We start from the raw sequence: 26958 nt of genomic DNA, 5'->3' as shown, positions 1-26958 counted from the left end.
GTATCACTAAAATGGCATAGATGTATTGTCCTACCAAGTTGCAAATCATATTTATGCATTGCTTTCATAAATACAACAAAGAAGAATCTGAGGGTGAAATGAGTGCATAGATTAGAAACAGATTTTCTGTTAGAAACAACTTTGTAAAATATAACGCAAGTTCAAAGCCCAACTAGACCATAATGCTCATTCACTGGTTCACTGAATGCTCCGTTACAATTTCTCAATGAAATTTGCTTCATGAGTTTGTTGTTAGAGTAAAATAGGGGTTCTCAAAATGACTATTTTTTATCCAATTGTTTGGAAAAAAAGCAAAATTTAAAGTTTTAGAGACCAGCAGTGCCCTATTTGTTTGCCACAAATTGTTTAGCCACTCTTCTGGCTAACATTTCTGGCTTACTATGCTACTGTTTAAACAATACTGTCATGAAAAGTATTGTTAAACAACTTTCCTTAAATCTTAATTCTCCCCTGAAAATAAAAAAAATATTTTCCCTAAAACCTACAGTTCAGCTTCTCTGCATTTTAATTTGTTTTAATTTGAGTTTCTTTGCATAATATAATATAAATCACTAAAATAACGATTATATTCTAACGCTGGCACACCAATTAATTATGAACTTTTAAATTACCACATTTATAAAATTTGTTTCATTGAACCAAGCCTACCTATTTACTGTATCTGATTCATACTATTCTGCCACTTATCAACCTAGGAAACCCCTTATAGTTTTTAATGAGATAGTTTCTCCAAGGGATTGGAAGTTAGCAAAGTCGCGTTCAGGGTGGAGCCAAGATGGTGGACAGGCAGCAAAGGCTGTAAAGAGCTCCTCCAAAAGCAAAAGCTTTATTATTATTATTATTATTATTATTATTATTATTATTATTATTATTATCTTTTTATTTTAACTTTTTAATCCCTTTTAACATTGCATTTTTAACCTACCTATTTTTATCCTATTTTAATCTATTTTTAACCCCTTTTAACCTATTTTAAACCCTTTTTAAACCTTGTTTGACTTTTTTATAATAGTCAAAGACTTTTTATAAAGTATATATACTAGAGAGGCCAGTATATATTGGAAACAGAAGCCACTGGAAGAGGACGGAGTCATGGGTAAAGGAAGGAAACGTCATGGCACCAGCCCGGGATCTCTCCTACCAGCGAAGAATGCAAAACAACCAAAAATTGAGGAGCACTTTGTTGGCAAGAGACTTGTAAGTAAAACTAGTTCCCTCCCCCTTCCGTTTCCAACAAGCCAGAGAGACTAGAACGGGACCTGCAAAGACATCTGACTAAACAGCAGTTACTGGACTTTCCCAATCTGGGGGGAGGGGAGCAAAATGACAGCCAGCTATTTTCACAAATAACGAGTCTAGATACAGCCGGCATGGAGACCAAAATAAAGACTAAGAAGGTTGACAACAACAATCTAATTCAGAGTGGGGAGTGCTTATTGTAGGAGAATATAACAGAGTTTATGGCGAAGCAATGTCTTCCTCACAGCACAAACAGTAGTTTCAATATTTGAACAGCTAATAACCATTCAACATGATATAGAGACACTGAAAAAAGATATAGCTGTTCTGCTCCAGGCGCAGCATTGGACTACAGGCACTTCCACTGAAGTCTTTGCAGCAGACATAGGTAGATCCAGTAATCAGGAGAATTAGGAAGAAAGAGGGGAGGAAAATGAGCACAGACTCTGGGGGACAGATAAAGAGCCTGCTAGAAGGTGGCAGCCCACTTGGAAAAACAGTCCTTCTCCAGCTAAGGCAACAAGAGGAGGAGGTATCAATAGAAAAATTTCATGGGAAGACAATAAAGAATCCCATTTACAATTACACCAATCACATCAACCACATTGTTCTTTACAAACATATCAGGTTGTGCTGAGAATCCACATGAACAGGGTTAATCATGGTCGCTGGAACTCCAAGAATGCTATACTAAATTCCCTAAGCCAGCTTCTGCACTGTCACTGGGGGCAGATTGATCTACATACTGCGGAGTGGCTCCCTGAGCCCCCAAATTGGAAGCAGATATTTTTCTCCTTTAAACAGCCCACCATACCACTGATGCTATTTAAGATGAAGGCTTATTTAGCCTCCTTTCAAATCTCTCCCATCAGAGTTTTCTGCAAGGAAAGAGTTAAACCCTTAATTGTTAACATGTGAGCTCCCAAGGTTGCTGTCTCTTCCATATCCTCAACCCAGAGAAAGGGAGAGGGAGAAAGTGGGAGTAAGCCAGCACTTACAGAAGATGTAGTTAATAGCACAGAAACTGGGCTCATTAATGCTTTTGGTGCCCTCCCAAGAAGTGAACAAGATAATATACTATTCAAATTAGAAATCTAAAGAAATCCTTATTGGTCACAATTGATACAGCTGAACCGCTTATTGATTTGGTTTCCCCTATAATTGAGCCTCTTACTCCCCCCCCCCCCACGGGGCAACAGTTTGCAAGAATATGAGTTCATGGAAAACAGAAGCCAAGATACACAGGGGCCAGTAGAGGCCTCCAAAGAGAAGGAGATGCTAGCATCCTTATGTGACTTTCCGATGATACCTTCTGCAACATATCAATCTCGAGAGAGAGGACCCGTCAGTACCATCATTGCAAAGCTGAATGGAGCCCGACCTAATAACCCCCTGCTCTACACCTAGTAAAGAGGTTCGGGAATGGCAAGCCTTGTTAGCCGGTGCTAAATCTTCATACCTCAAACAAATTTCCCTGGAGTCTACACAGAATTTTGATAGGGTTCCCCTCCATTTAGAGAAGGCCAGTTTCATGTAGGATCACACCTCAAGCCATTGCAACAACTCTACAACTTCCCTTTGTATAAAGCAAATCTCCTGACGAGCTGCAAAAGATGACCCCCTCTCCATTATAACCTGGAATATAGCAGGTCGGTCTGTGCCATCAAAAGACCAACATTTTTTGGACTATATATCACAATTTGACATTCTCTTTTTACAGGAAACCTGGGCCCCTACAGAGATACAGTTAGATGGTTACTGGGGTAACTATATCCCAGCATTCCAAGTAAGGTGGGTGGGAGAGCTAAAGGGGGCATTGTGACATTAGTGAATACATCTTTGCATTTTAAATGTATACCGTTGCCACTTCTTTAGCCATGGGTTGTGACTACCCTACTTTTATTTAAACAACTGGAGATCTTGCTTTTCAATATCTATATTCCCCCATTCAATAAAAATAATCTGATCAATAAGATCTGGGAGGGTATAGAAGGTTTTATCCTGGGCTGCTTAGATAAATATCCCACAGCAGCAATAATTATTGGGGGGGGGGACTTAAACGCCCAAACGATCAAGCATTATTTAATCAATTTAAGACCCATTATGATGAGAATGTACCAGGAGAACCCCTGCTTGCCAGACAATTTAAAGACACCAAGGCAAATCGGGCAGGTCTGTGTGTAAGACAGATGACTGTACGCTTGGACCTTTGTATCCTTAATGGCTCCACATGGGATGATTACCCAGCAGATTATACTTATCGGGGAGCAGGAAGAACATCCACAGTTGATTATTGGATAACATCATACGGCCTCCTGAAGTTCCTGCAGAAGATGAAGGTAGACTCGCGACTGGAAAGCGATCACGATCCACTAATCCTTACTTTTACATTATACCAGAAACTGCTAAGGGCTGGCTCAGGTTAAAGAACCAAAATTCTCTACCTAGGTTAGAAACCAAAATACCCAGATAAAAATTAAATGGTCAGAGAAAAATGCAAAGGAAGTTACTGAATGGATGTTAGCCCCAGAAACCATAGAATTATATACATCTCTAATAAGAAATAAGTTTGAAGGATCATACTTAGAGGGGTTTGAAACTTTAATTTTAAATTTGAAATCGGTTCTCATTAATAGAATATTAGTTCACCCCAAAAAGCCGGTTTTAAAGAATAAAAGATGGTTTGACAGGAATTGTGTGCAACTAAAAAAAATATATAACAAGGAATACAGAAAAAGTAAAAATGCCCCTTCTGAGGATCACACTCACTGCTTAAAGCAGTTGAAGGCACAATATAAGACTCTTCTAAAAGAAAAGAAAAGGGTGGCTCTGAAGGAGTCTTGGCATAGACTAATTGCATCAGTCAGGACAAAAAATACATCCCTTTTTTTGGCACATTACCAGAGGATTGGGGAAATCCCCCCTACTGCCAACTAATCAGGTACCGATTTATGCCTGGGAAGAATATTTTAGAGAGCTATATGCAGACCCTGACTATGTAACTAATGAGAGCCAAATTAATTTGGACCAAACCCCTTATTGGCCCCCTGTTACACCAGGTGAGATATCCCGATTGATTGGAGCCCTCAAGGCTAATAAGGCACCCGGTGCTGACAATGTCCTGCCAGAAATAATAAAAAATAATTCCAGTTGGTGGACTCCACTTTTAGCATTTCTGTTTACATTTATAGATAGAACGGGCCATATGCCAAGAGATTAAGGATTAGCAATTATCATACCAATCTATAAAAAAGGTAGTAGAAATGACCCAGGAAATTATAGATCCATTAGTCTTCTGAGTGTTATTAGTAAAATGTATGCCAAACATCTAAACTATAAATTTCAGGATTGGCTAATTTCGGGGGGGGGGGAATAATTAAAGATGAACAAGCCGGTTTTAGAGAAGGAAGATCAACAGTGGATCATATCTTGGTACTTCACCATCTAGTACAAAAATACACATAAAATCCTCTCTGTTTGTGGCCTTCCTTGATTTTAAACAGGCCTTTGACTCAATATCTAGGAACACCCTATGGGAGAAATTAGAAGGCACTACTAGTGATAAACGCCTCCTTTTCCTCATACAAAAATTGTATGCAAATTCCACCTTGAAAGTGAGATGTAATCCCCAAGGGACTTTAACCAGCTTAGTAAGGGTACAAAAAGGGGTACGGCAGGGTTGCATCCTGTCTCCTGCCCTTTTTAACTTCTATATCAACCCCCTGATCGATCTCTTACAGAACCCTGATCTGCGTCCGCCCAACCTAGCACATCGCAAAATCCCGATTCTTCTATATGCCAACGATGTAGTCATTATTTCGCAAACTCCGGTAGGACTGAAGAGAGCAATTAGGGCAACACTTGGCTGCTGCAGACAGAACAAATTGGTCTTTAACTTTGATAAATCAAAAATTTTAGTTTTTGCTAAAAGACCCAGCCAATACTCCTGGAAAATAGAAGGACATAGTTTGGAATAGGTTAGAACATTTAGAGACCTTGGGGTGGTTTTCCACTCGCAAGGAAAATGGAAGGCACACCTGGATCACAAATTGCAAACAGCCAATAGGTCCTTAAATGCAATCAAACATTACTTTTACACAGGCAGAGGTCAATTAGTACCTGCTACCTTGAAACTTTTTGAGGCCAAAACATTGGCGCAAATTCTATATGGGGCACAAGCAGGAATCCTTGCAAAGAAAAACTTGCTGGAAACCATACAAACCAAATTCCTGTGAGCCATCTTAGCTGCACCCAAAGGAACCCCAAATGCTCAATTAAGAATTGAGACAGGCATGCCCCAAATCCAGGTAAGAGCCTGGAAGATGATGATCATTCACTGGCTTAAAATGCATTTCTTTCCAGAGGGATTGTCCCGTTAGTGCTGACTGACAACTTTCCTTCCCCCTGGAAGCAGGTGATAGATCATAAACTGGGCTCTTATGGGCTCTCTTCGATATTCTTAATGTCCCTAGGCTTTGACCAAGCAAAGCAAGTAATATCCAATAGAATAAAGGACATGGAGTTCCAAGAATAACCAAATAGGTTGCTTTGCCACAGTAGGGATAGAATCAAACAGGGTGTGTGGGAATCGGCAAGATATTTGAATAATCTGACCTTCCCAAAACAAAGAATAGTTTTTTTCAGAGCCAGATTTAACATTCTTCCCTCAGCACTCCTACAGGGCAGGTATAAGAGAACACCAATAGCAGAACGGGTATGTATATGTGGTAAAGGAGAAGTCGAAGATATCTCACATGTTTTATTGTACTGTGAGTTATACCAAGTTTATAGGACAGCGTATATTCTTCCTTTATTAGAGAGATTGCCAGGGAGGGCAGACAATTTTTATGTAGGCTTTCTCCTCCAAGACTCAAATCCTTCTATCACGCATGCAATGGCAAAATACTGTGTTGCGGCAATGTCCACAAGAAAAAAATTGGTTACAGATTTATAGTCGTCAACTTGTGCCAATTTTTTGGAGATATCTCTAATAATGTTTGGAACATTATATTTACTCACACATTAATCAGCTATCCACTCATGTAAATTAGGAAGTGACCCTAACATTTTGAGAACATGTATTTTTTTTAACAGGGATGTTATTATTTACTATTAATGTTGTTATTATATTATTATTATTATTATTTAATATATTGTAAAAAGTGATGGCTATTGCTGGTGTATGACCATAATAAAGTTTATTATTATTATTATTATTATTTATGGATTATCGCACAGTCAGCCAGATGTTCAGACTGGATTTGGCATTTAGTCTACCTATCGAGTCCTTACCAAGGACCTGGGATAGGCAGATGTGGATGTTTGATGGTATTACAGATATCGTCGCAGGATGGAAGCAGTTCCTAGTAAGGCCGCCTTTTGCAATTGACTAATAGCGAATTTGTCAGTGCCAATGGTGTTATTATTATTAGTTTCTCCAATAGTTTCAAAGGCCAATATGAAATAAATCTGTTGATCCAAACATGTTAAAATTACACAGTCACATATTGTGTGCCAGTTAGATGGCTGATACTATATTTCAGGATACATTATTTTACAAGAAACTCTGCCTGTTTTCACTATCAGTTATCAGAAAGTTCTATCTCCAGTTTTGGACAATAATGAATATTCTCACAAATTCGTATTGAAAAATTAACATTCCCCTGCATAGTTTAGTAAAATGCTTTTAAACTAAAATATAAGGAAAATATATTAATTTTCTTAAATATGAATCTATAAGAATGTTTAATATTTGGCATTCATCAGGAGTTGAACCTTACTGGAATGATTTTTATAAGTAACATCATATTTGCATCATTTATTCTCAAGGGGTTTTTATGCTTCATTTATAAGTAGGTACATTAAACTCTATTTTCCTTTTTGTTTTTAATACAACTGTTTGAATTTTCATTGACTGTATTTAAATTGTGGTGGTTTTTCTGAGCTGCTTAAACTTTACTTTTTTATTTGTAAAAATAATTTTACACTTAAAGAAAAAAAAACTGACAAAGAAAAGGCAAAAAGTGAATATAATTCTGAATCCTTTAAAGAAATCCACTGGGTCTATGGATAGTGGGGCTTATTTGAAAAAATTCTGAAATATAGTTGATTTATACTTTTTCTATTGTGGTTTACTGCTTGTATTTTTTTTTCAAAGTTACTTCATAACAGGTATAACAACTTGAAATCATTTTTCCCATATCACTGCATTTGGATAAAGCTTTTACTTTCCATTGCTTTTTCTCATGCATGAAATACAGTTTTTTTTTTGCTTTCATTTATATCTCTTGATATTTCCTTTGTGGAAAAAAAAATCTATTACAAATTTTCTTAAACGAACCTACTCCTTATATTGGATTTACTGTTCTGCCAATTCCTATTTGACCTTGCTCAAATGAGTGGTACCTAGCCAAATTTTATAGTGGCAATCATTTTATTTTGCATGGAAATACATATGTAAGACAGCATGGACATAGTCATGATAGTTTTTCAGATAGTGATTTTGACATAGGTTAGCTAAATTAAGATTCTTACAAAGAAACCCTAGAACTACTTCTGGTAAGAACAGTTATGGAAGATAGGTGATGAAATCTGACTTCAGTTATATAAGTAGTATTTTGCCAATAACAATAATCACATAATCCCAGAATAAGCATCAAATCCAGGCACATCCGGTTGGCAAATTGCAGAAAAGTAAGTTTAACTTTTGATGCAAAAACATTTATCCACTAACTTTATCACAGTTCCCTCTGCATAAAATGCTCATTCTTTCCATCCAGTTTTTTCTCTCTCAGTGGTATAGTCTATCAAAGTAAAGATACATTTCTTTACAGCTGATTACTAAGGCTAATTAAACAATTTGCTTAATTAATAGTCATAATAATCATTTCAAGTCTGTCATTTTTTTTCCTAGTATTAAGATAGTTTCATAAAAGGAGAAGTACTAAGAAATAACTTTTGTCAACACTCAGTAGGAAAAGCATTTGCTTTTTCTTTAATGATTAATAGATAGTGTGCCACGTTGATCCTGACAGGCAAGTTAAGTACTGTACTTATGAGGAAGACTCAGTGCATGCTCCTAAACAGGATTAGCATGGGCAGCACCACCTCAAAGCACTGAATATCTGCAAAATCTGATTTCATTCCACAGGTGTCTGATTTAGGATTACATTGCAAAAGAAATTCTAATTCTTTTGCTCCTCAAAGAGACCCACCATACTCTTTTATGCTCTAGATGAATATATTATGGGAATGATTGTTTTCAATACAATATCTGTTAAAGGGTTCATTTACATAATGTTTATCTGTTTGTTTATTCTAGGCTAGAGATAGATTACTGGAAATTTGTGTGGTGGGAAAGGAAACTGGAATCTCTAAACTTGGAAGCTGTAAAAGAACATACCTAATAACACCAATGAAAACTTCAGTGCTAATTTAAAGCATTCATTTCATTGCTTCATATTGAACTGCGTTAACAGTCTTGCCCAGTTTGGTACTTTCCAATGTGTGGAAACAATTTCCAGACTCTTCCAACAGAATTCGTCTTACATTACCTGGGAATTTAGTGTTAGTCCAAACATTGCATTCTGTTGTTGAAGACTGCACTGCACTATTCAAAATTAAGTGGTGTGAAATCTATGGCATTTTTGATGTCAGTGAGTTGCAACTCTCAGTATGGTTGATGGTGGGAATTTATACACTATACACTAATTTATACACTATACTATGGCCTCTAGTTGATGAAAACTAGAGGCCATAGTATGCTACCTCTAAAATACTGAATTGGGTAACAGATTTTTTCATTTGACCAGAACTCAAACAAATTATACAGAATTCCGGATCATGTAGAAAAACTTGTAACACTTTTTTTTATAATATCTACTACAGTCATAGATATCAGATTCAGGATGATCCACCATGATCTTATCACCTTTCAATGTACTTAGGATTTATGAGGTGCATGAAAAACATACAAGGCAGGAAACAAAAGCAAATTTAAATTTAAAAGAAGATGACAACAACATGACAATGACCTTTGTTGAGCATTCTGTAATATGTATCTTTGGAAATCAAGGCTTTAGCTTCCAATAAATCTATTGCTCTGGTTGAATGTTTTCACTGTGGAGTAATCAAGTAAACAGCAACATTCAAACAGTATGGATTGTCTGAGTTGATAGGCAACCCAAGGAAGAAAAGAGGTGGATGTAGATTTTTTTTTCTATAAATGTATAAAATGTTTAAGGAAAACTCTCACAGTCTATATAAACCATATAAAAACCTAAAATCTTTTTTTATAATGTAGGAAAAGCTAGTTATAGTAGTAATAAGACATTACACCTTATATTTGATTTGCTTTTTCCTACTTGTTAGCTTCAGGATTTTGTTCTTTGAAACAGATGTGTTTCACATTAGGAGTCCATTTAAATATTTGGAAATATGCCAGCAATACAATCTTTTAACTAAGATTTGGTTGGCCCTGGAGATTGTGTGTTTGTATATGTGGGTATTTTCTGCAAGAGTTTGAGTTAGTTGTGCAACATCCTGCTACTCTGAAAAAAAAGCAGAAAAAGTGCTGAGTAATGCTGGAACTAGTTCATATGGCTGATGCAAACCTGTGGAATTTGCATCATCATTCAGGAAAGCTAACTTGGTATGACAAGGAAGCTTAAACACAATACCATACTGAAGTGGAGCTGGCTTCCAATGACAGAACAGCACCAAAGCTGAGGCAAAAGGCAGGTGTTTTTCAGTAGCATTTTGATATCACTGAAAAGTTAAAAGACGCCTGAGGAGCTTTGTACCTGTTGGCACAAGCAGTTTTAAAGGTTAGAGGCAGAAAGGGAGTGTGTGCAATAGCTATTAGCTAGGAAAAGACGAAGAGAAGAAAAAAGAAGAGAGAAGGTTTTTGTTTTAATCTTTGTTAATTGTGTGAGCTGCTCTAAAGCATGTTTAGGAAATCTCCAGTGTCATCATTTTCCAATGGAAGCTACCCTCAAGGACAACCTAACTTGCCTTCAACATATGACATCAAGGTAGAACCAAGAGACAAAGTGGTGCTGAAGAAGAAAATAACTTTCCTGAGAGGAGTATCCATTATCATTGGTACTATAATTGGAGCAGGAATCTTCATCTCTCCAAAAGGAATTCTGAAACACACTGGCACTGTGGGAATGTCCTTGATTGTCTGGACTGTCTGTGGCATTCTTTCACTCTTTGGTAAGTTTTGAAAGTTTTTAATTGATCCTTGGCGTGGTTAGCTATACTGGTGATGCTGTCTATCTGTCTCTCTGTCCATCTATCTACCCACACAGACATACACAAAGCCTGAAGATCAAAAGTTTGGTTAATGTGTCTTCTGTACTGAATGAATTTCAGTTTTTGTTTTTTTAAATAGATGAGGCTCCCCGAAATAGACAAAGAAAGGAGTTTCCTCAATCATAAAAATCTGTTATTTGTGATGTTTCTGTACACACTCTAAAAACAAGTTGCAGCAGGCTTGCAGTGTTCCAACTGGGAGAGGATCTTCTCAGTCTTAAAAACCTGCAAGAAATAAAATATACCTAGCTCAATGTTGTATGAAGATAATTATTAATGGAGTAAATTTTAACTGATGTATTTGCTGGTTTCCAATATATAGTAATACAGACTTAAATTACTTTTTTTTTAAAAAATGAGACAAAAGTCTTGTTTAATTGTAGATGGAATTGTAGATGCTGAACTGGAGTTACTTCTAATTGTTAGTGAAGATTATTTGGCAAAAGTAAAAAACCTAGTAAATGTTCAGAAGCATTACAGCAATTTAAGTCACAGCAGTTGGCAGCTGCTGTGACTTAAAGTTCTAGATATTTTAAATTTAAACTTTAGTAGCAATTCTATGCATTTTCATTATTGAGCAATATAAATTTCTTTTCAGCATTTCTATATCTGAATACAATTTTGAGGAGCAGCATTAATAATCTGCCTGACAGTTTTGCAATGTACAAAAAGACATTGCTTAAAGATTTTGAGTTTCTCTAAATGTTAATAATTATATTGGGAGTAAAATGTATCATTGATATTAGACTTATTTCTTGTTCTTAAACTGTCCAAACAATGAATTCATTGGTTGCCTTAATCAGCTAAGAAGGGGCATAATCCATATGACTAGAATAATTATTATAGTCCGTAGTACTTTTTTCTAGCATTAGAAACAGTGGATAAACTAGACTGAGTATCAAATATCCACTCAAGAAGTGGAATGAATGTTGTTCTCTGTCAATATATTCTGCATGTTAAAGAGCAGAGGTTAATCCACCTTGATAAACAACTTGTTTTACATAAACAAACTGAATCAGAAGTAGGATGTAGAATTGACACACCAAGAATAATTTATGGTTGCTTCCTTCAATATAGTGCTTCCTGGATATATGGATTTCAGATTTCCAGAATTCTTAGATACATTTATCAAACATTCTAGGAATTGAAAATATGGAAAACAGCTAAGATGAGGATGATGTTATTCCCCCTGCAGTTCTTATAAATTCCAGGTGTCTTATTTTATAATACTCAGGTAGTGTGACTGGTTCAGGAAGGAACAATACAAATGATCAAGATGATAAGTTGATCAAAGGCTTGGAGATTAAAACATACGTTTGGCTAAAGAAAAGAAGAAATAGGGGAGATATAATAGCAGTATTTCAGTATTTGAGGGGCTGCTACAAAGAAGAGGGGGTCACTTTATTCACCAAAGCACCAGACGGAAGGATGAGAAACAATGATTGGAAACTGATCAAAGACAGAAGCATCCTAGAATTGAGGAAAAACTTCCTGACAGTGAGGACAATTAACCAGTGGAACAACTTGCTCCAGAAATCATTGGCACTCCATCACTGGAGATTTTTAAAGAAGCTAGATAGTCACTTGTCTGAAATGGTATAGGTTCTCCTGATTAAGCGGGAGGCTGGACTAGAAGACCTCCAAGGTCCCTTCCAGCTCTATACTATTATAAATAGTACAGTCCATTATTTTTGCAGTGCCCATATTGGTTAACCAACACAGACAATGCAAGGATTATCCATAAAGTACATCTGAGCCAAGGTGGCGCAGCAGTTAGAGTGCAGTACTGCAGGCCACTTTAGCTAACTGTGTTCAGCAGGTCAGCGGTTCAAATCTCACCGGCTCAAGGTTGACTCAGCCTTCCATCCTTCCGGGGTAGGTAAAATGAGGACCCAGATTGTCGGGGGCATTGTAAATATATATATACATTGCTTACTGGTGTACACCGCTTAGAGAGTGCTTGCACTTAAAGCGGTATATAAGTCTCATAAATAAATAAATCTATATTCTGAACTTCTTACAATGATATTATTTCACTTATGCTGCTTATTTTTATTATGGAATAACTAAAGGAACAGAAATAATTTTTATTCTTCTGAAATTTGTAACGCACAAATGTTTTCTGATAAATTCACTGAGAATGAGTATAGCAGTAAGTCCTTCCTGTTACTATTCAATATAATTAACACTGCCTCCAAACTATTCCACTTTCCATTTTTGTTCCTTGGAATTTTAAGAATTGAAATTTTAAATTAAACCAAATTAATCCATTAATCCAATCAGGCCTGTTGAAAGGTAATACAAAGATACTTCTGAAAATGCTTATTTTAGAGAATTGAACATTTTCTTAGGAATCAGGCTAATGTTTATTTCAAATTATTGATATATTTCTCTAGGTTTATCTTGTAATTTCTATTGAGAATGGTTTAGAGAAGAGGCCAAGAGATGTAGTGAGTTGATTAAATGTAAAAAACCCCATGTAATTTAGATTTTACTCATTCATTTCTTACCTTTGTCGTTGAGCACAAGCTGAGGCAGATGCAGGATCCTCCCCTCTATTTCCATAACAAAACTTCTGAGAGAGAAAATTACTGTCCCAAAATGAACTATGATGGAATGATGTTTGAATAGAAAAATACAAGAGGGAGAAGGCTAAAACACTAAAATATGTCCATATAAATAGCCAGCGAATACTGCAAAGTTTTTAGAATGGTTGTTGGTTATTAATAACCTTCCAATGTAAAATGACAAATATTTATCAGAAAAGTGTTTTTACATTGTTCCTTCAATGGATATATTTTGTATTCTCTATTAAAAGTAATGAAGAACAATTAAATTGTTAAGATAATTTTAAAGTAGAGTTTGAAATGTGCAGAGTTTAATAGTTTAGGACATGCATAACTGGTTGTATGAACAATGTGACTCTTTGCCTCAGGTAGCAATGATGTTTTTACACTAAGGATCAATAGACAGGACTAATTTTATACAGTCTAGAGATAGGTTTCTAATACATCAAATGGGCATGTAAATGTTTGACTACAATTCTGCTGGAAAACTCACAACATTTTATGGTGGTATCGAAAAGTATATATCTTTGCATTGAGAAAATTGACATTTGTCAGTTGCAAAAATTACATAATATATGGCATGGATTGGCACATATTCTATGCAAATATATTATGACATCCTAGGTTCTTGGGAAGAACTTGATGTGTATGAAGGGCGGCACAGCTAAGGAACTAGTAGCTATGACTTCACATTGTGAATATATAACAATAATTTGTTATTTGCAATGATTGATATACATATTGAAAAAAGAAAAGTCTGGTTAATTGATATTGCTATACAGGTGATGCTAGGTTTGAAGAAAAGTAATACAAAATTGTGAAATACTGAGATTTGCAGACTGAAGTTCATGACTTATGGAAAAAGAACTCCACTGTTATACAGGTAGTCCTTGACTTATAATCTTTTGTTTAGTGACCATTCAAAGTTACAAAACCACTGAAAAAATGACCTATGACTAGTTTTCAAATTTACCACTGTTGTAGCATCTCTATGATCACATGATCAAAATTTGGCCACTTGGCAACTGGCATGCATTTATGGCAGTTGCACTGTCCTGGTGTCATGTGATGACCAACTGACAAAGGTTGGTAACCTGTGACTTAGAGGAGAGGGAAAATCATAAAATAGAAATAGAATGAAAATGGCAAAAAAAAAAAAAAAATCAAAGATAGTACCAATAGTAATAGGTCCTTTGAGTGAAATTCCAAGATATCTGCATTCTATTTGAATGCCATCAGCATTGACCAAATAATCATCAGTCAATTGCAAAAGACAGCTGTGCTTGGAACAGCTTACATTCCATGACAATATCTTTAGTATTATTAAAAAAAAGTCTCCCTATCCCAGTCCTTGGGAAGGACTTGATAGGTGGACAATGATGTGAAATCCAGTCTAAATATCTGGGTTACTCTGAAGCCAACCATAATAATTTTAAAAATCATAAATCTATCTTAAGGCTTTCCAACTCTGAAATTTTTGGAAAGGAAGTTCAGTTGCAACCCCATGTACTATTGTATATCTCATGTCTGTTCTTCTGTTGTAGAAAAGCAAAATCAGTGCTTTTTTTCTAAAAAAAAAAAAGTGCCAGAACTCACACATGTCATACAACCCGCCTTTTAGGTTCCATCCTAAAAAGGTGCCGGAACTCCTATCTGGGCATTCTATGAGAAAAAAAGCCCTGAGCAAAACAATAGCTCAACTTCATGCTGACTTGCATTTGTATCACTATGGAACAATCTGCTACAATCATATCCATAAATTGGCTCCCGATATGATAAGAGTCTATTTTAGTCCTTATTTTCCAGACTTTCATTTGTGACACTATGATTTTTCGCATTGGCAGAAGTTTAGTTTACTTTTTTAAAAAATATTTTCCTGTAGGCTCACCTGAACTGAACTTGGGTTAATGATTGATAATTTTCTGGGGGAGAAAGAAATGTAAATAAATGATATTTTAGTACATGAGTATTCCAGATACCAGTGAGATATAAATCTGCTTATTGATAACAAATGATAATTGTCTTCTGATTATGAAAATTTTTGATAAATCTTGCCAAAACAGTTAAGTTTGCTTTGTTATAGGTGCTCTCTGCTATGCAGAACTAGGCACAAGTATTAAGAAATCTGGTGGTCATTACACATATATTCTTGAAGCCTTCGGCCCACTACCTGCCTTTGTAAGAGTCTGGGTAGAACTACTCATCATACGGTAAGTAAACATACCTTTTTTGCTGTCATTTTACTCCTTGTGTGCTTTGAAAATCAAAGAACAATTATAAATATGATAATAATTGACACAGTCTATTGGTTTTTCTTTCTTAAGTTTTCCTTTGTTTGCTTTCTTTCCAAGATTTTATATATCTGAGTATCTGATGTACTTTTATAAACAGATATAAGTTATAGAAAATTTAATTTATTATGATCAGTTATCAGAATGTATACACACACATGTGATAAATATTCACATAAAATAAACTCCCACCCTAAACTCACAAACTTAGTATACTTAAAAGAAATTAGAAAAGCTGCTTTGTATCAAGAGACAGCAATATATTTCTCCTATGTGGGCTTATAAGCTATTATACAAAATTTGGTAATATGTAGATATAGATATAAATGATATAGATATAAATGATGTAGTTTTTCCTGTAACATGCAAAAAGAAAAAGGATTATATATTGATGACATTGTGAGTGGGGTAATAAAATATTTGCAATTATAAAATATACAATAATAGAATAGTATTGTAAAGATTCAGTCTGCCATTCTAAAACAGCACATGCAGTATGGACTTTCATTTACATTATATCCCAAACAGAACTTATGAAGACAAAGCAGAGCTAAAGTAAAAGCCTATCAATATTTTGGCACTGGTGTATTAAATAATATGCTGACTTCCAAGAACAGTCAGTTCTATTCACAACCAAATGATTTGGAACCAGTAACATATCCAATGAATGATCAGTTCATGTTCTTAATTTGTTGCTTAATTATTGGCTGTGCTATTCTCCAAACCAAAAGTCAACAGTATTCCAAGAACAATTCCATATGCTTAGAACTTAGTTTTCAAAAGGAGGCTCCAAAAAAACTGATATGAAGTTGGCAATACAATGGGCCCCAAGTTTAATGGTAGCAATCCAGAATGTTACCTTTACCTTCGGAAGACTTACTTAGACTCACAAAATAACATTGGTAACACAATTAGAAATATTAAAGATTGTCTTAGACATTTTGGATTGGATTAATTTCAAGTGCTGTACATTTGGATATGACTCAAGTTAAGCTACATATGTAATTTGTGGTTATTTATTTATTTAGCATATGGCCTCTACAGAGTTTTTTATTTTTATATATTTTACATTAATGTTCTGATTTTTCTGATAAAAATAAATTGGAAAGGTAAGCTATAGACTTCTGGAGATTAAATGCAGGTAGTCCTCAACCTAGAACCAGTCAAAATTATAGTGAAAAAAGGGACTTATGACTGGTTCTCACACTGTCACATGATCAAAATTCGAGTGCCTGGTAACTGGCATTTAGGAAGGTTTCAGCATTCTCGTGTGAAGTGTCCACCATTTGCAAGCAAAGTCAATGGGGAAAACTGAATTCACTTAACAATCATATGATTCACTTCACAATGGCAGTGATTCACTTAACAACCATGGCAAAAAAAATCAAGCAAGACTCACTCAACAACTGCCTTGCTTAACAACAGAATTTCCGCATCTAATTATGATAGTAAGTCGAGGGCTACCATACACCAAGTGATAGGATCTTGTAGCTGGTCAAATCATGCACCAGCATTGGATCTTATCATTCAGAAGAATTATATTGTGCAGAATGAACAGATCATTTTGAGCTGCAGATATGTAAAAACAACAACAACAACTTCTTGTTCTTTAGGAATTACCTATAGTAGGTTTTTCTTTTGTGTATTGGCACGCAATTTGTCATTCCTGCTGTCTTAGATGTGGTGGAGACACTAATTTACTACCATTGCGGAAGTAATAAAGTTTCATCTGACATTGAAGATGGCTTTGTTTATGGAATAGGAAAAGGAATTGTTATGTTTTTGAGGCATAAGCAGAAGATGACTTGACATGTTACCTGAAGAAGAGATGTTTGTCTGGATCCTTTCTGAACATATTAAAAAAAATTAGCCGTAAAGACTTTTTAATACCATAGTAAAATTCTCAATGTTTACTATGTTCTTTTTTTTTTTGAAATGAGCATACAAATGGTGCTAAATTGCTAATCAGTTTAGGAATAGAAAGTTCAGTCTTTTGATTCATTTACTTAGTGTACATGTGACAGGTTCATAGTCTGAAAGGATTTCATTTCTATGAAACAAAAATGCTTTCTTACTTCCTTTTTCAGGTCTCACTCTTTTCTATTTATCTTATTGCTACATATACCCAGAATATACATATTCAGAAAGCAACAAAGAATTTGATCAGTCACCATGAATGACATGTACTGCATATATTAGCACTTGCTGACCCAAATCTGGGACTTAAATAATGGAAAATCATTTTTAAATTATTACAGTTACTATGATTGAAGAAAAATGGTTGTTCAAACCAATAACTGTCACAAGAGAATTTTATCCCCTGCCAAAAGCACAGTACACATGAAACATATTTCTAACTTCTGTTGTAAATTAATTAGTACTGTTCATGTACATTAAGGCTAAAATTTAATAAAAAGTCTCAACTTTCTAAAGATCCAACTGAAATATCTGCTAATGAGTAGTAAGATCCAGAGATTGTAAAATCAAAAACATTATATACTAACTACTAACAGTAGTAATAATTCTCAATGATACCAGATCAGATCAGTGCGAGTTAACTTTTAATTGGTCTAACCAGACTTACTGTTTTGATATTTCACTTAAAAAAAAAAAACTAAAAAGAAGTACTGTACAAGATTTAATTCTTCTATTTTTAAGGCTGCAATTTTACTTGTGGTATTGGTTGAGCTATCAAGTTATCATTTAGGATCTATTATGGATCTAAATGCATACTGGAAATTTGATATCCATATAATTTATTTGATACATATATTTAATATAGAAACAAAATTAGTGGTATCGGCATTCCTTAGAAAAATAATCTCTTTCTTTATCTTCCAGCCCTGCTGCCACAGCAGTAATCTCTCTGGCATTTGGACGCTACATATTGGAACCATTTTTTATACAGTGTGAAATCCCTGAGCTTGCTGTTAAACTCATTACAGCTGTAGGAATCAGTAAGTACTGAATTTTGATAGAAAAGGGATTAGGCAGGTTGAATCAGGTTGAAAAATTGTTTTGATTTGGGGTAGCCAAATTAATTTGAAAAAAGTGTTTCTGTACCTGCTCAGAAACATTCAAATCATTTGATTGAAAAGTTTTCAGTATAATTATTTGTTCTGATTTTCCAACTTGATTCATAGAGTTAATTCAATCAAATCACTTTGGAATCAAATATCTGAAGTAAAGCTTTATTCAGCACTAGTTAATAGACTTAATGTTTCATATTGTGAAACTTACTATGATTGTATTTTATAAGAGGCAAATTAAAGTATAAACTAATAGAATATAATGATATCTGTAACTTCTATTGGATTTTTATAGATTATATTGAATGGGGGTTTGTTTTAAAAATAGAAGATAAGACATAACTATAAAAGGAAGGAATTCAAGTAGGATTATTAGATCAAGTTTATAGTAGAAATGTTGTTATTTTGGATAACCCTTAAGGGATTTTTGCTGATGGAGAAAATTTTTAAAAATTGCTTATAGAGGATGAAGTGAGATATGGGATGAAGAGATAGTTGTATTTAAAGATATAATACAACATTAAAATTGTTTATACTTGCTAGGACAAAGGAAAAAGTTCTCTTTTCTTTTTACCTGTACCTTTTCTTTTTACTGTTACTCATTATAGCTTCTATCAGTTTTATATCTACATGTAGTTTTCAATAAAAAGAATATTAATAATATCAGAATAAATCATTGGAAATTATTTGGAAGAACATTTCTAAAGTTAAGCAATATATGAGTAACTTTATGTGGGTTTAAAGGGAAAGAAGGCTAGACTCTGGGTTAAGGAAAAATGGGAAAGTCATTTTCTTTTTGCAGAACTTTAAATGCAATTTGCAGATGTAAGACACCACTACCCATTGGATTAAGTATTTCAGTGAGATATATAATTAGATAACATATTACAAATTAAAGAAGGCAAAACATAACAAATTGAAGTTATAATATAAGGAAAAAGCTGGAACCCAAAATAGACTTCTCAAAATTTTAAGATGTTGAAAGTTGCAAAGTTGCAAAATATGAAAGTTAAATTTTAGGTGTTAAGCACTGGAATGTAATTTTTAATCTTGTAGTGTTTTAGGACTTGGTTATTAGATAGACCATCTCTGCCATTCTGGATACTGAGGTATGTCTCCTTTAGAGGCTCATATATTGGGCATTTGGGAGACAGACTTTTCTTGCTTTGCTCCAGGCAATGGAATGTATTCCTTCAGAGGCTGTATTTCCACCTTAGAAGACAGATAACGTGCATCATTTTGGTAGACCATTAAATGTTAATGATTGAAAAGAGAAATATTAATGTTTCCAGGTCCTGTATAATTGGCATAATATGCCAATAATGAAACAATAGATGTTGCCAATGGAATTTTTGCTATTAAAATGCAAAAATATTTGTGGCTGGTATTAAAAAATTAATGTATCAAAAATTATGACATCATGCAAGATGATTCTAATTAGCCATGAAAATTAGTTCAGCTTGCATTTTATTATCCTTGAATTACAGCTTCCCCAAAATATGGTTAACTACTGGATGATAGCAAATGAATATAAAAGATACTAATTCTTTGTGGTCCTGTAGAGGTTTGTTTTATAGACCAGATATACTATAAAGGCTCTAGAGCAGATGCAAGTAAAGTTTTCATCTCAATTCACTTAGGAAATAGACATAAAAGCTACTGGTCTCTGTTCTATTGCAACTTCCACTTCTTTGTTCTAAGAACAATACAATGAGAGTTATTTGGAGACTTGCTCTGATTAAGACAAGAAGAAATAGTGGTTTGACTGTCATTAAATGATCTCAATGGAGAAGAGAAATGCAACTAAGAGCCTTTGCTATTGTGAAACATTTAGGTTGTTTTGGGGAAAGCATTACTGCCTCTATTAATTAATAAAGCATTTAGCACTCTCTTTTATAAGGGTCCTGCAAAATGTTATTAGGGAAAAGGTGGCCTTTTCACTTGCAGAAAGAGATGTAGTCATGAAGCTTTAATAATGGGGTATGCAACCCTAGGCATACATCATGTGGTTTGTGAGCACAGTTGAGATTAATTAAGCACTCTAGAACTGCTGCAAGGCAAACATGTGTAGGAAGATGCCATAATATATTAACGTGTCTGTATCTGTTTTGTAAATTTTACAACTTATTGAATAACAATAACAACAAAATCTCTGGCCATATACCATCTAAATGTTCTGATTATAACAATTCTAAGAAAGAAAAATATGCAAGATATGTTGTATATCTCAGATTAGTTTATTTGGGATATAATTTATATAGGATCCATATGAGCGTCCATTGGTCTCTGTCTGATTTTTTTACTCTTAGAGGGCTGAGTACTATGAGAATTATGAATATGATGCAGCAAGAAAACAACAAATGTGTTTTATTTATTTAATTTAATACTTAATTTTCTTTATATGCTAGCCAGTGAAACACTAGTAGGATTAAGAAAAGTTCCATGCCTTTCATGGTTCCTACTGGACTTGAATATAGAAACTGAAGATAAAAACTGTTTGCAGAAGACTATGAATGCTGATATTTGTCCATTTGTATTTTGTGCAAGCAAAAATGTATAAACTGCTGAAAATGATGTATCCAAACTCAGTTTATTTATTAGATGTGTATTCCACCTTTTGTTCAGGAATTTGAGTCAGTAAACATAGTGCTCTCTCAACCCACTATATTTTATCTATATTGTATATTAAAATTAATATATATACATTAAAATGTATATGCATTAAAATTAATATATATGCAGAGGATGCAACTGCTTAACATCCTCTGCTGCCTCTCTTCTTCAAGCAGGACTTTGTGAGTCATGGAAATTTCCAAATTATGAAATTTCCAATTTAGAGTAGGGAAGTGGAACACTGTTCAGAATGAAAGATGAAAAGAGTACAAAGAAGAGCAACAAAGATGATCAGGGCACTGGAGGCTAAAACATATAAGGAACGGTTGCTGGAATTGGTTATATCTAGTCTAATGAAGAGAAAGATGAGGGGTGACATGATAGCAGTGTTCCAATATCTCAGGGGCTGCCACAAAGAAGAGGGAGTCAAGCTATTTGCCAAAGTACCTGAAGGTAGGACAAGAAGCAACGGATGGAAACTAACCAAAGAGAGAAGCAACCTAGAACTAAGGAGAAATCTTCTGACAGTTAGAACAATTAATCAGTGGAACAACCTGCCTCCAGAAGCTATGAATGCTCCTACATTGGAAGTTTTTAAGAAGAGATTGAAATGGGATAGGGTTCCTACCTGAGCAGAGGTTGGACTAGATGACCTCCAATGTCCCTTCCAACTTTATTGTTGTTGTTGTTGTTGTTGTTATTATTATTATTATTCTCTGGAATCATTCCAACCACAAATCTAAAACCATTCTTCCTTGGAGGGATTCATTTGAAATTTATTCTTCATCATTACGTATTTGCTCCAAAAGGCAAGATGCATAATTGGGTATCATTATCATTAATGATAATAACCCTGTTGCCAGCAATGACCTCCTTCAGCAGCTTCATGACAATGTTAAACAGGAATAAATGGAGAAAAGATCACTGATGCATTCCATATATTATAGGTGAAGTAGCCTGCAGTACTGTATTCTAACCACTGCGCCATCAGGGCTTAGTGGTTGTAAAATGGGGCAAAACTCATTTAACAAATGTCTCACTTAACAACATAAATTTGGGGCTCAATTGTGGTCATAGGTTGAGGACTACCTCAACTTGTATAGACCATCTTGAATCCTTCTTCCAAAGACCCAATCTGTTTCTTCTAGAGTTCTTACAAAGTTGCCACTTTCTATGCAACCTTTCCAAAATAATTATCCAAGGCTGTTGGATCAAGGAAAACCTTCTTGAGCTGGACCATAGCTTTCTGAGGAAATACTCTGGACTCAAATCAGAGTCAATTTATTGCTTGGATCCATTTCCTTCCACACTTAATCAGGGAGGAGGAGCCGGGATCCATTTCAGAAGTGACAGCACATCACTTTTGCAGAGAGTTTTATCCACTTCTTCAAGACTCACAAATGATACTATTTAACAGCATAAGGCTTCAGTCACTGTATTGCCATTGTTCAGCTGAACTTCAGTTCATGGCACACTAATCACCACCGTGTAAACTTGAGCTTAGGCCCATTCCAGTATCTGGTCAGACTCAAGACAGTTTTGGTAATGAGCAATTAAATGAAACTCAGCATGGAAGATGTAGCATCCAAAGAATGTTTATGCTAACATTTTGATACTTGATACTAGACAATGAAGATAATCTTGTAACCAAATTGTTACTATTTAGAAATTTCCTTGCTTTTAAAACATGACCTAAGGCAGTGGTTCTCAACCTGTGGGTCGGGACCCCATTTGGGGTCGAACGACCATTTCACGGGGGTCGCCAAACAACGCAGTCCGCCATTTTTATCCGCTTTTCCTTAGCTGTGCTACTCCCTTTTATTCTATTGGCTTTTGAAAGCCAATAGAATAGATTCTCTTGAATAGAGTCTAATTCTATTGGCTTTCAAAAGCCAATAGGAATTGTCCAGGCTGTCTCTGCCCTGCTGACCCGCCAAAAGTCCCATTCTGCAAACGGTGCTGCACCAGTTGAGTAGTCCTCGACTTATGACCGGTTGAGTAGTCCTTGACTTACAACTGGTTGGGGGTTGCAGCATTAAAAAGGTTGAGAACCACTGACCTAAGGGGTGCTGAAAATCCTAACAAGACTAATGATCATAGGAAAGAGATGTTTCTATGTCTCCTCTGGTCTTATAAGAAATATATTCAATCCTTGTTATTCAGTTGTTAAGTTAATGTAGAGCAGACATGTCAAACTCGCGACGTCATGTGACGTTGCGCAATGTATCGGGACGGTTTTGCCATTGCCGGCAATGGGATGGGCACGGCTTCTGGATGACGTGTCCAGCCCGTGGGCCAGCAGTTTGAAATTCCTGATGTAGAGGGGAGACCTATAAGTGTTCCATAGCTGTGTTTATTTTGCTGCTGACTTAAAGTTTAGAGAAGTACCGTACTTTCCGGTGTATAAGACGACTTTTGAAAGCGTTGAAATCAGCGCCGAAGTCGGGGGTCATCTTATATGCCAAGTTGTCTTATACGCCAGAAATAACACTAGTTTCTGGCGTATAAGACGACTTTCTAGGTATGTGACTCGGCGCCGAAGACGACTTGGGTCGTCTTATACACCGGGTCACCTTATACGGTGGAATATATGGTAGATACCTAATATGTTCTCACTTGCATCAATAATATTAATGTTTCAGAGAGGTCAGTCAAATATTTCTCTCCCATGAGTTTGTTATTTTCTTCTGTTAAAAAAGTTTTAAAAACTTTGATATTATAATGTGCAGTTTTATATATAAATTGCAACATACATTACACACATATCTGTCACTTCAAAATTATATGATGTAATGATATTACTGTCATAATCATGTCAATAATGCCAGCATTTGCTGTCATAGTATGATCTTATAGAGTTATATTTTAAATATCTTGCTATTATGAGCTAGACTAAGATTCCACTTTTTTTTTTTTTCATTTTCAATCCAGTTAGTCACAAGTAGAAGAATGTAAGGCACAATAAGGTGAAATAAATGGGTTGAGACAGAGGAATAGAGGAGCGGACACAGAGAGTCCATAGCTTAGAAAAGCATTTTGCTTGTCATCAATAATTGATAAAGACACCAAGTAATGAAGTAGCAAATATAAGACCTATTTACTACTTATTAAGCTCCTTGAAATCTTTATAATGATAATAAAAGACAAACTGCAATCATTTTTTCATTTGGTGAATTAGGAATTATTTTGAGGAACTTTTTTCTCATTGATTTCAGCAAATTTGATAATATCATAACACCTTAAAGTTATTCAAAGAAATAGCTTTGTATAATACTCAATAAAGTTGTATTCTTCTAATTATATTTTAAGTGCCCATTGAATTCCACAACATGATATGGTAATTAAAAGTGAGCATTCCTCAAAAAAAAGGTTACTGCATAAAATGTGTGCACATGTCAATAAATAATATTTGATTATATGTTCAAGGACTAGGACATTGTCTATTGTTATTTATATTTATTACTGGTTTAATTTGTTTTTTTATTGAATACCAGTCTCTGAGGAATTTTTAATAAGGAATCTTGGTATACTCAGCATTCTTGTTGGTTTTGTTTTTGAGAAATTGGTGAAATTGGTATAAAACTTTGTAGCACTGATAGGCCTCTTTCATATGTTTGCTTACAGAGAGTCCAGACATGCTACTGTGTACTATTACAATAGTATAATCCAAATAACTGGTCTTTCTTAAAAGAATTAGGAGAATTCTTACATCTATCCACTTCTTCACAGAAAACTGCAGACAGTTTTTAGGAGTGTGCAGAGATGTAGCATAAATTTATAATTTTGTAGAGTCCACAACTATTGTATATACTAATCCTGAACATTAGTATTTTTAACTTTTGTGTAATTTTATTCTCTTGGTGTTCAACCATTTTATTGATTTTAATATATATATGTGTGTTTTCTGAGGTTTTCGCAGGTATTTGTATGTAGGTCTTTGGTTATTGGGTTTTCTCCCATGTAAAATTGGAAGTGTCTTGGCGACACGTTGAAACGTCACCAAGACACTTCCAATTTTACATGGGAGAAAACCTGAATAACCAAAGACCTACATATTAAACCAAATAGGAAATGAATGTGAGCAGAGAAGTAAAATTGGGGAGGGAGGGGTCCTTGGTGCTCTGTGAATTTGTTTGTTTTCTTGCAGAGATTTCATTATCCAAATTAGATAACATCATCATTGCTAGTCATTATCTAGTTTGGGTAATGAAATGTCTGCAAGAAAATAAGCAAACTCAGAGGGCACCTAGGATTCCTCATTTGAGCAACAAATACTCTCCTTTATAAGTAAAATTAAGTCTGGTTTAAAATTTGAGTTATAGCAGTCCATCTATTATCAAATCTAGTTCTACAGTGAGGGACAAGCTTAATTATGTTTACTGGAAGGCTAACAGAACGCTATGACTGCTACTTCGGAAGGTATAGGAGATTTTTATTTGATGATACTTTGTAAAAAGTTTTTTAATAATAAGCTGTAAGAAAACTTTTCAGTAAAGGTTAGTAAGGATAATGTGAGTTGTTTTGCTAATGCCTGGGATGCATGGTGGGAGAGGTTCTGCCTAACAGAGCTTTTATGGCGCTTTTGAATGAATGAGAAACACTTGTTTTTAACTTTTCTTTTTCCTTTTCTCCAGCAGTTGTAATGGTCCTGAATAGTATGAGTGTCAGCTGGAGTGCCCGCCTTCAGATTTTCCTAACCTTTTGCAAGCTTGTAGCAATTCTGATAATTATAGTCCCCGGAGTTATGCAGCTAATTAGAGGTATGAACTGAAAAGTAAATGCTATTTTATGTGCTTTCATCTCCCTCCTTCCCATTCTTGCCCCTACCAAAGAGTGCTTATGCCAGCAAAAATAGTAATAATTAGTCTCTGCTTGTTCAATTTAAGTTCCATATTGTCAGGTAAATAATTGGAAGTAAAACTTACATTGCATTATCTGGCTATCAGATCATATTGATGCTACATCTATAATTTTTAAATGTTGGACCAAAAATTGCTTCTTGCAGCAAAATCAAAAACAAGCAAACAGGATCTTAAAGATTCTTGTAATGATGGAAAACTCAAGTTTCTATACTGTATATTTTATATAGAACAGCATAGTGTATATGTAATACAACTTTATAGCCTTTCTCTTTATTGGAAACATTCCTGTATAAAGCACCACTCCCACTAATTGGTGCTCACTCTTAACATGTTTCTTAAGTAGAATCTTTAAAGTTATTTAAGTGGATAAGTGAGTTCTATTCCTTTAGACTGCCGTTGGCTACAGTAATATTGTGCTTGCACCAGATGCTAATCATAATCAAAGTCTCTAATGGGGTGGATTTACTACAAGAATAACATTTTATTAGCCATTATTCCAACACTGTTTCTTCATCCTGAAAACATTTTTTCATCAAGATCTAATTCAGCTATATGAGAATCTAGTAACCAAGATTTTGGTTCATGGCTTCCTTTTTCTCGTTCTGTATGTGTGAAGGGAAAAAAAAGTACAGTTTGGATTAAGTCACATTTTCTGTTAGATTCCAACATAAGAACTATGATTTGTCTAAGCCCTGGCCAATTAAAGAGACAGGATCTGAAATCACGTGATGACTAACTGTTCAAACCATATTTTCTCCTAGTCAGATATTTACTAATGAAAGCCAATTATGAATAAAATATTTGAATTTATTTGCTCCAGATTTAAAAAAAACCACAGAAAAGCAAAGAAATAAGTGCCAAAATATTGTAGCATAGTATGTACATTGTGTGTGTGTGTGTGTGTGTGTGCACATCTACACTTTATAATAGGCAATGACACTTTCATGTGGTGTCTGTTTGGGCTTTTATGTTCTTGAGTTTTAAAAAAATGTATTTTCAAGAGTAAAATAAGGGAACCCTA

General features: G+C 34.9%; 1 protein-coding gene across 3 annotated transcripts in view; it reads left to right on the top strand.

Moving 5' to 3' along the window:
• Window positions 1-9871: 9871 nt before the first annotated feature.
• The window catches only part of SLC7A11 (solute carrier family 7 member 11), a 79773-nt gene continuing 62686 nt past the window's right edge, over window positions 9872-26958 (top strand). Inside the window, exons 1-4 of one of the 3 annotated variants that reach the window (XM_039344382.1) lie at window positions 9872-10476; window positions 15226-15352; window positions 18275-18390; window positions 25710-25835. In XM_039344382.1, the coding sequence (XP_039200316.1) occupies window positions 10206-10476; window positions 15226-15352; window positions 18275-18390; window positions 25710-25835 (640 nt within the window). In that variant the 5' untranslated portion in view covers window positions 9872-10205. The remainder of the gene's footprint in view (window positions 10477-15225; window positions 15353-18274; window positions 18391-25709; window positions 25836-26958) is intronic. The other 2 variants (XM_039344383.1, XM_039344384.1) reach the window with 2 other exon arrangements.

This window comes from Crotalus tigris, unplaced genomic scaffold (genome assembly GCF_016545835.1).
Source record: "Crotalus tigris isolate CLP2741 ecotype Arizona unplaced genomic scaffold, ASM1654583v1 scf7180000017903.3850313, whole genome shotgun sequence".
In the NCBI taxonomy this organism is placed as follows: domain Eukaryota; kingdom Metazoa; phylum Chordata; class Lepidosauria; order Squamata; family Viperidae; genus Crotalus; species Crotalus tigris.
Note: the sequence above shows the minus strand (reverse complement) of the source record. Positions and strands in the feature narration are given on the sequence as shown.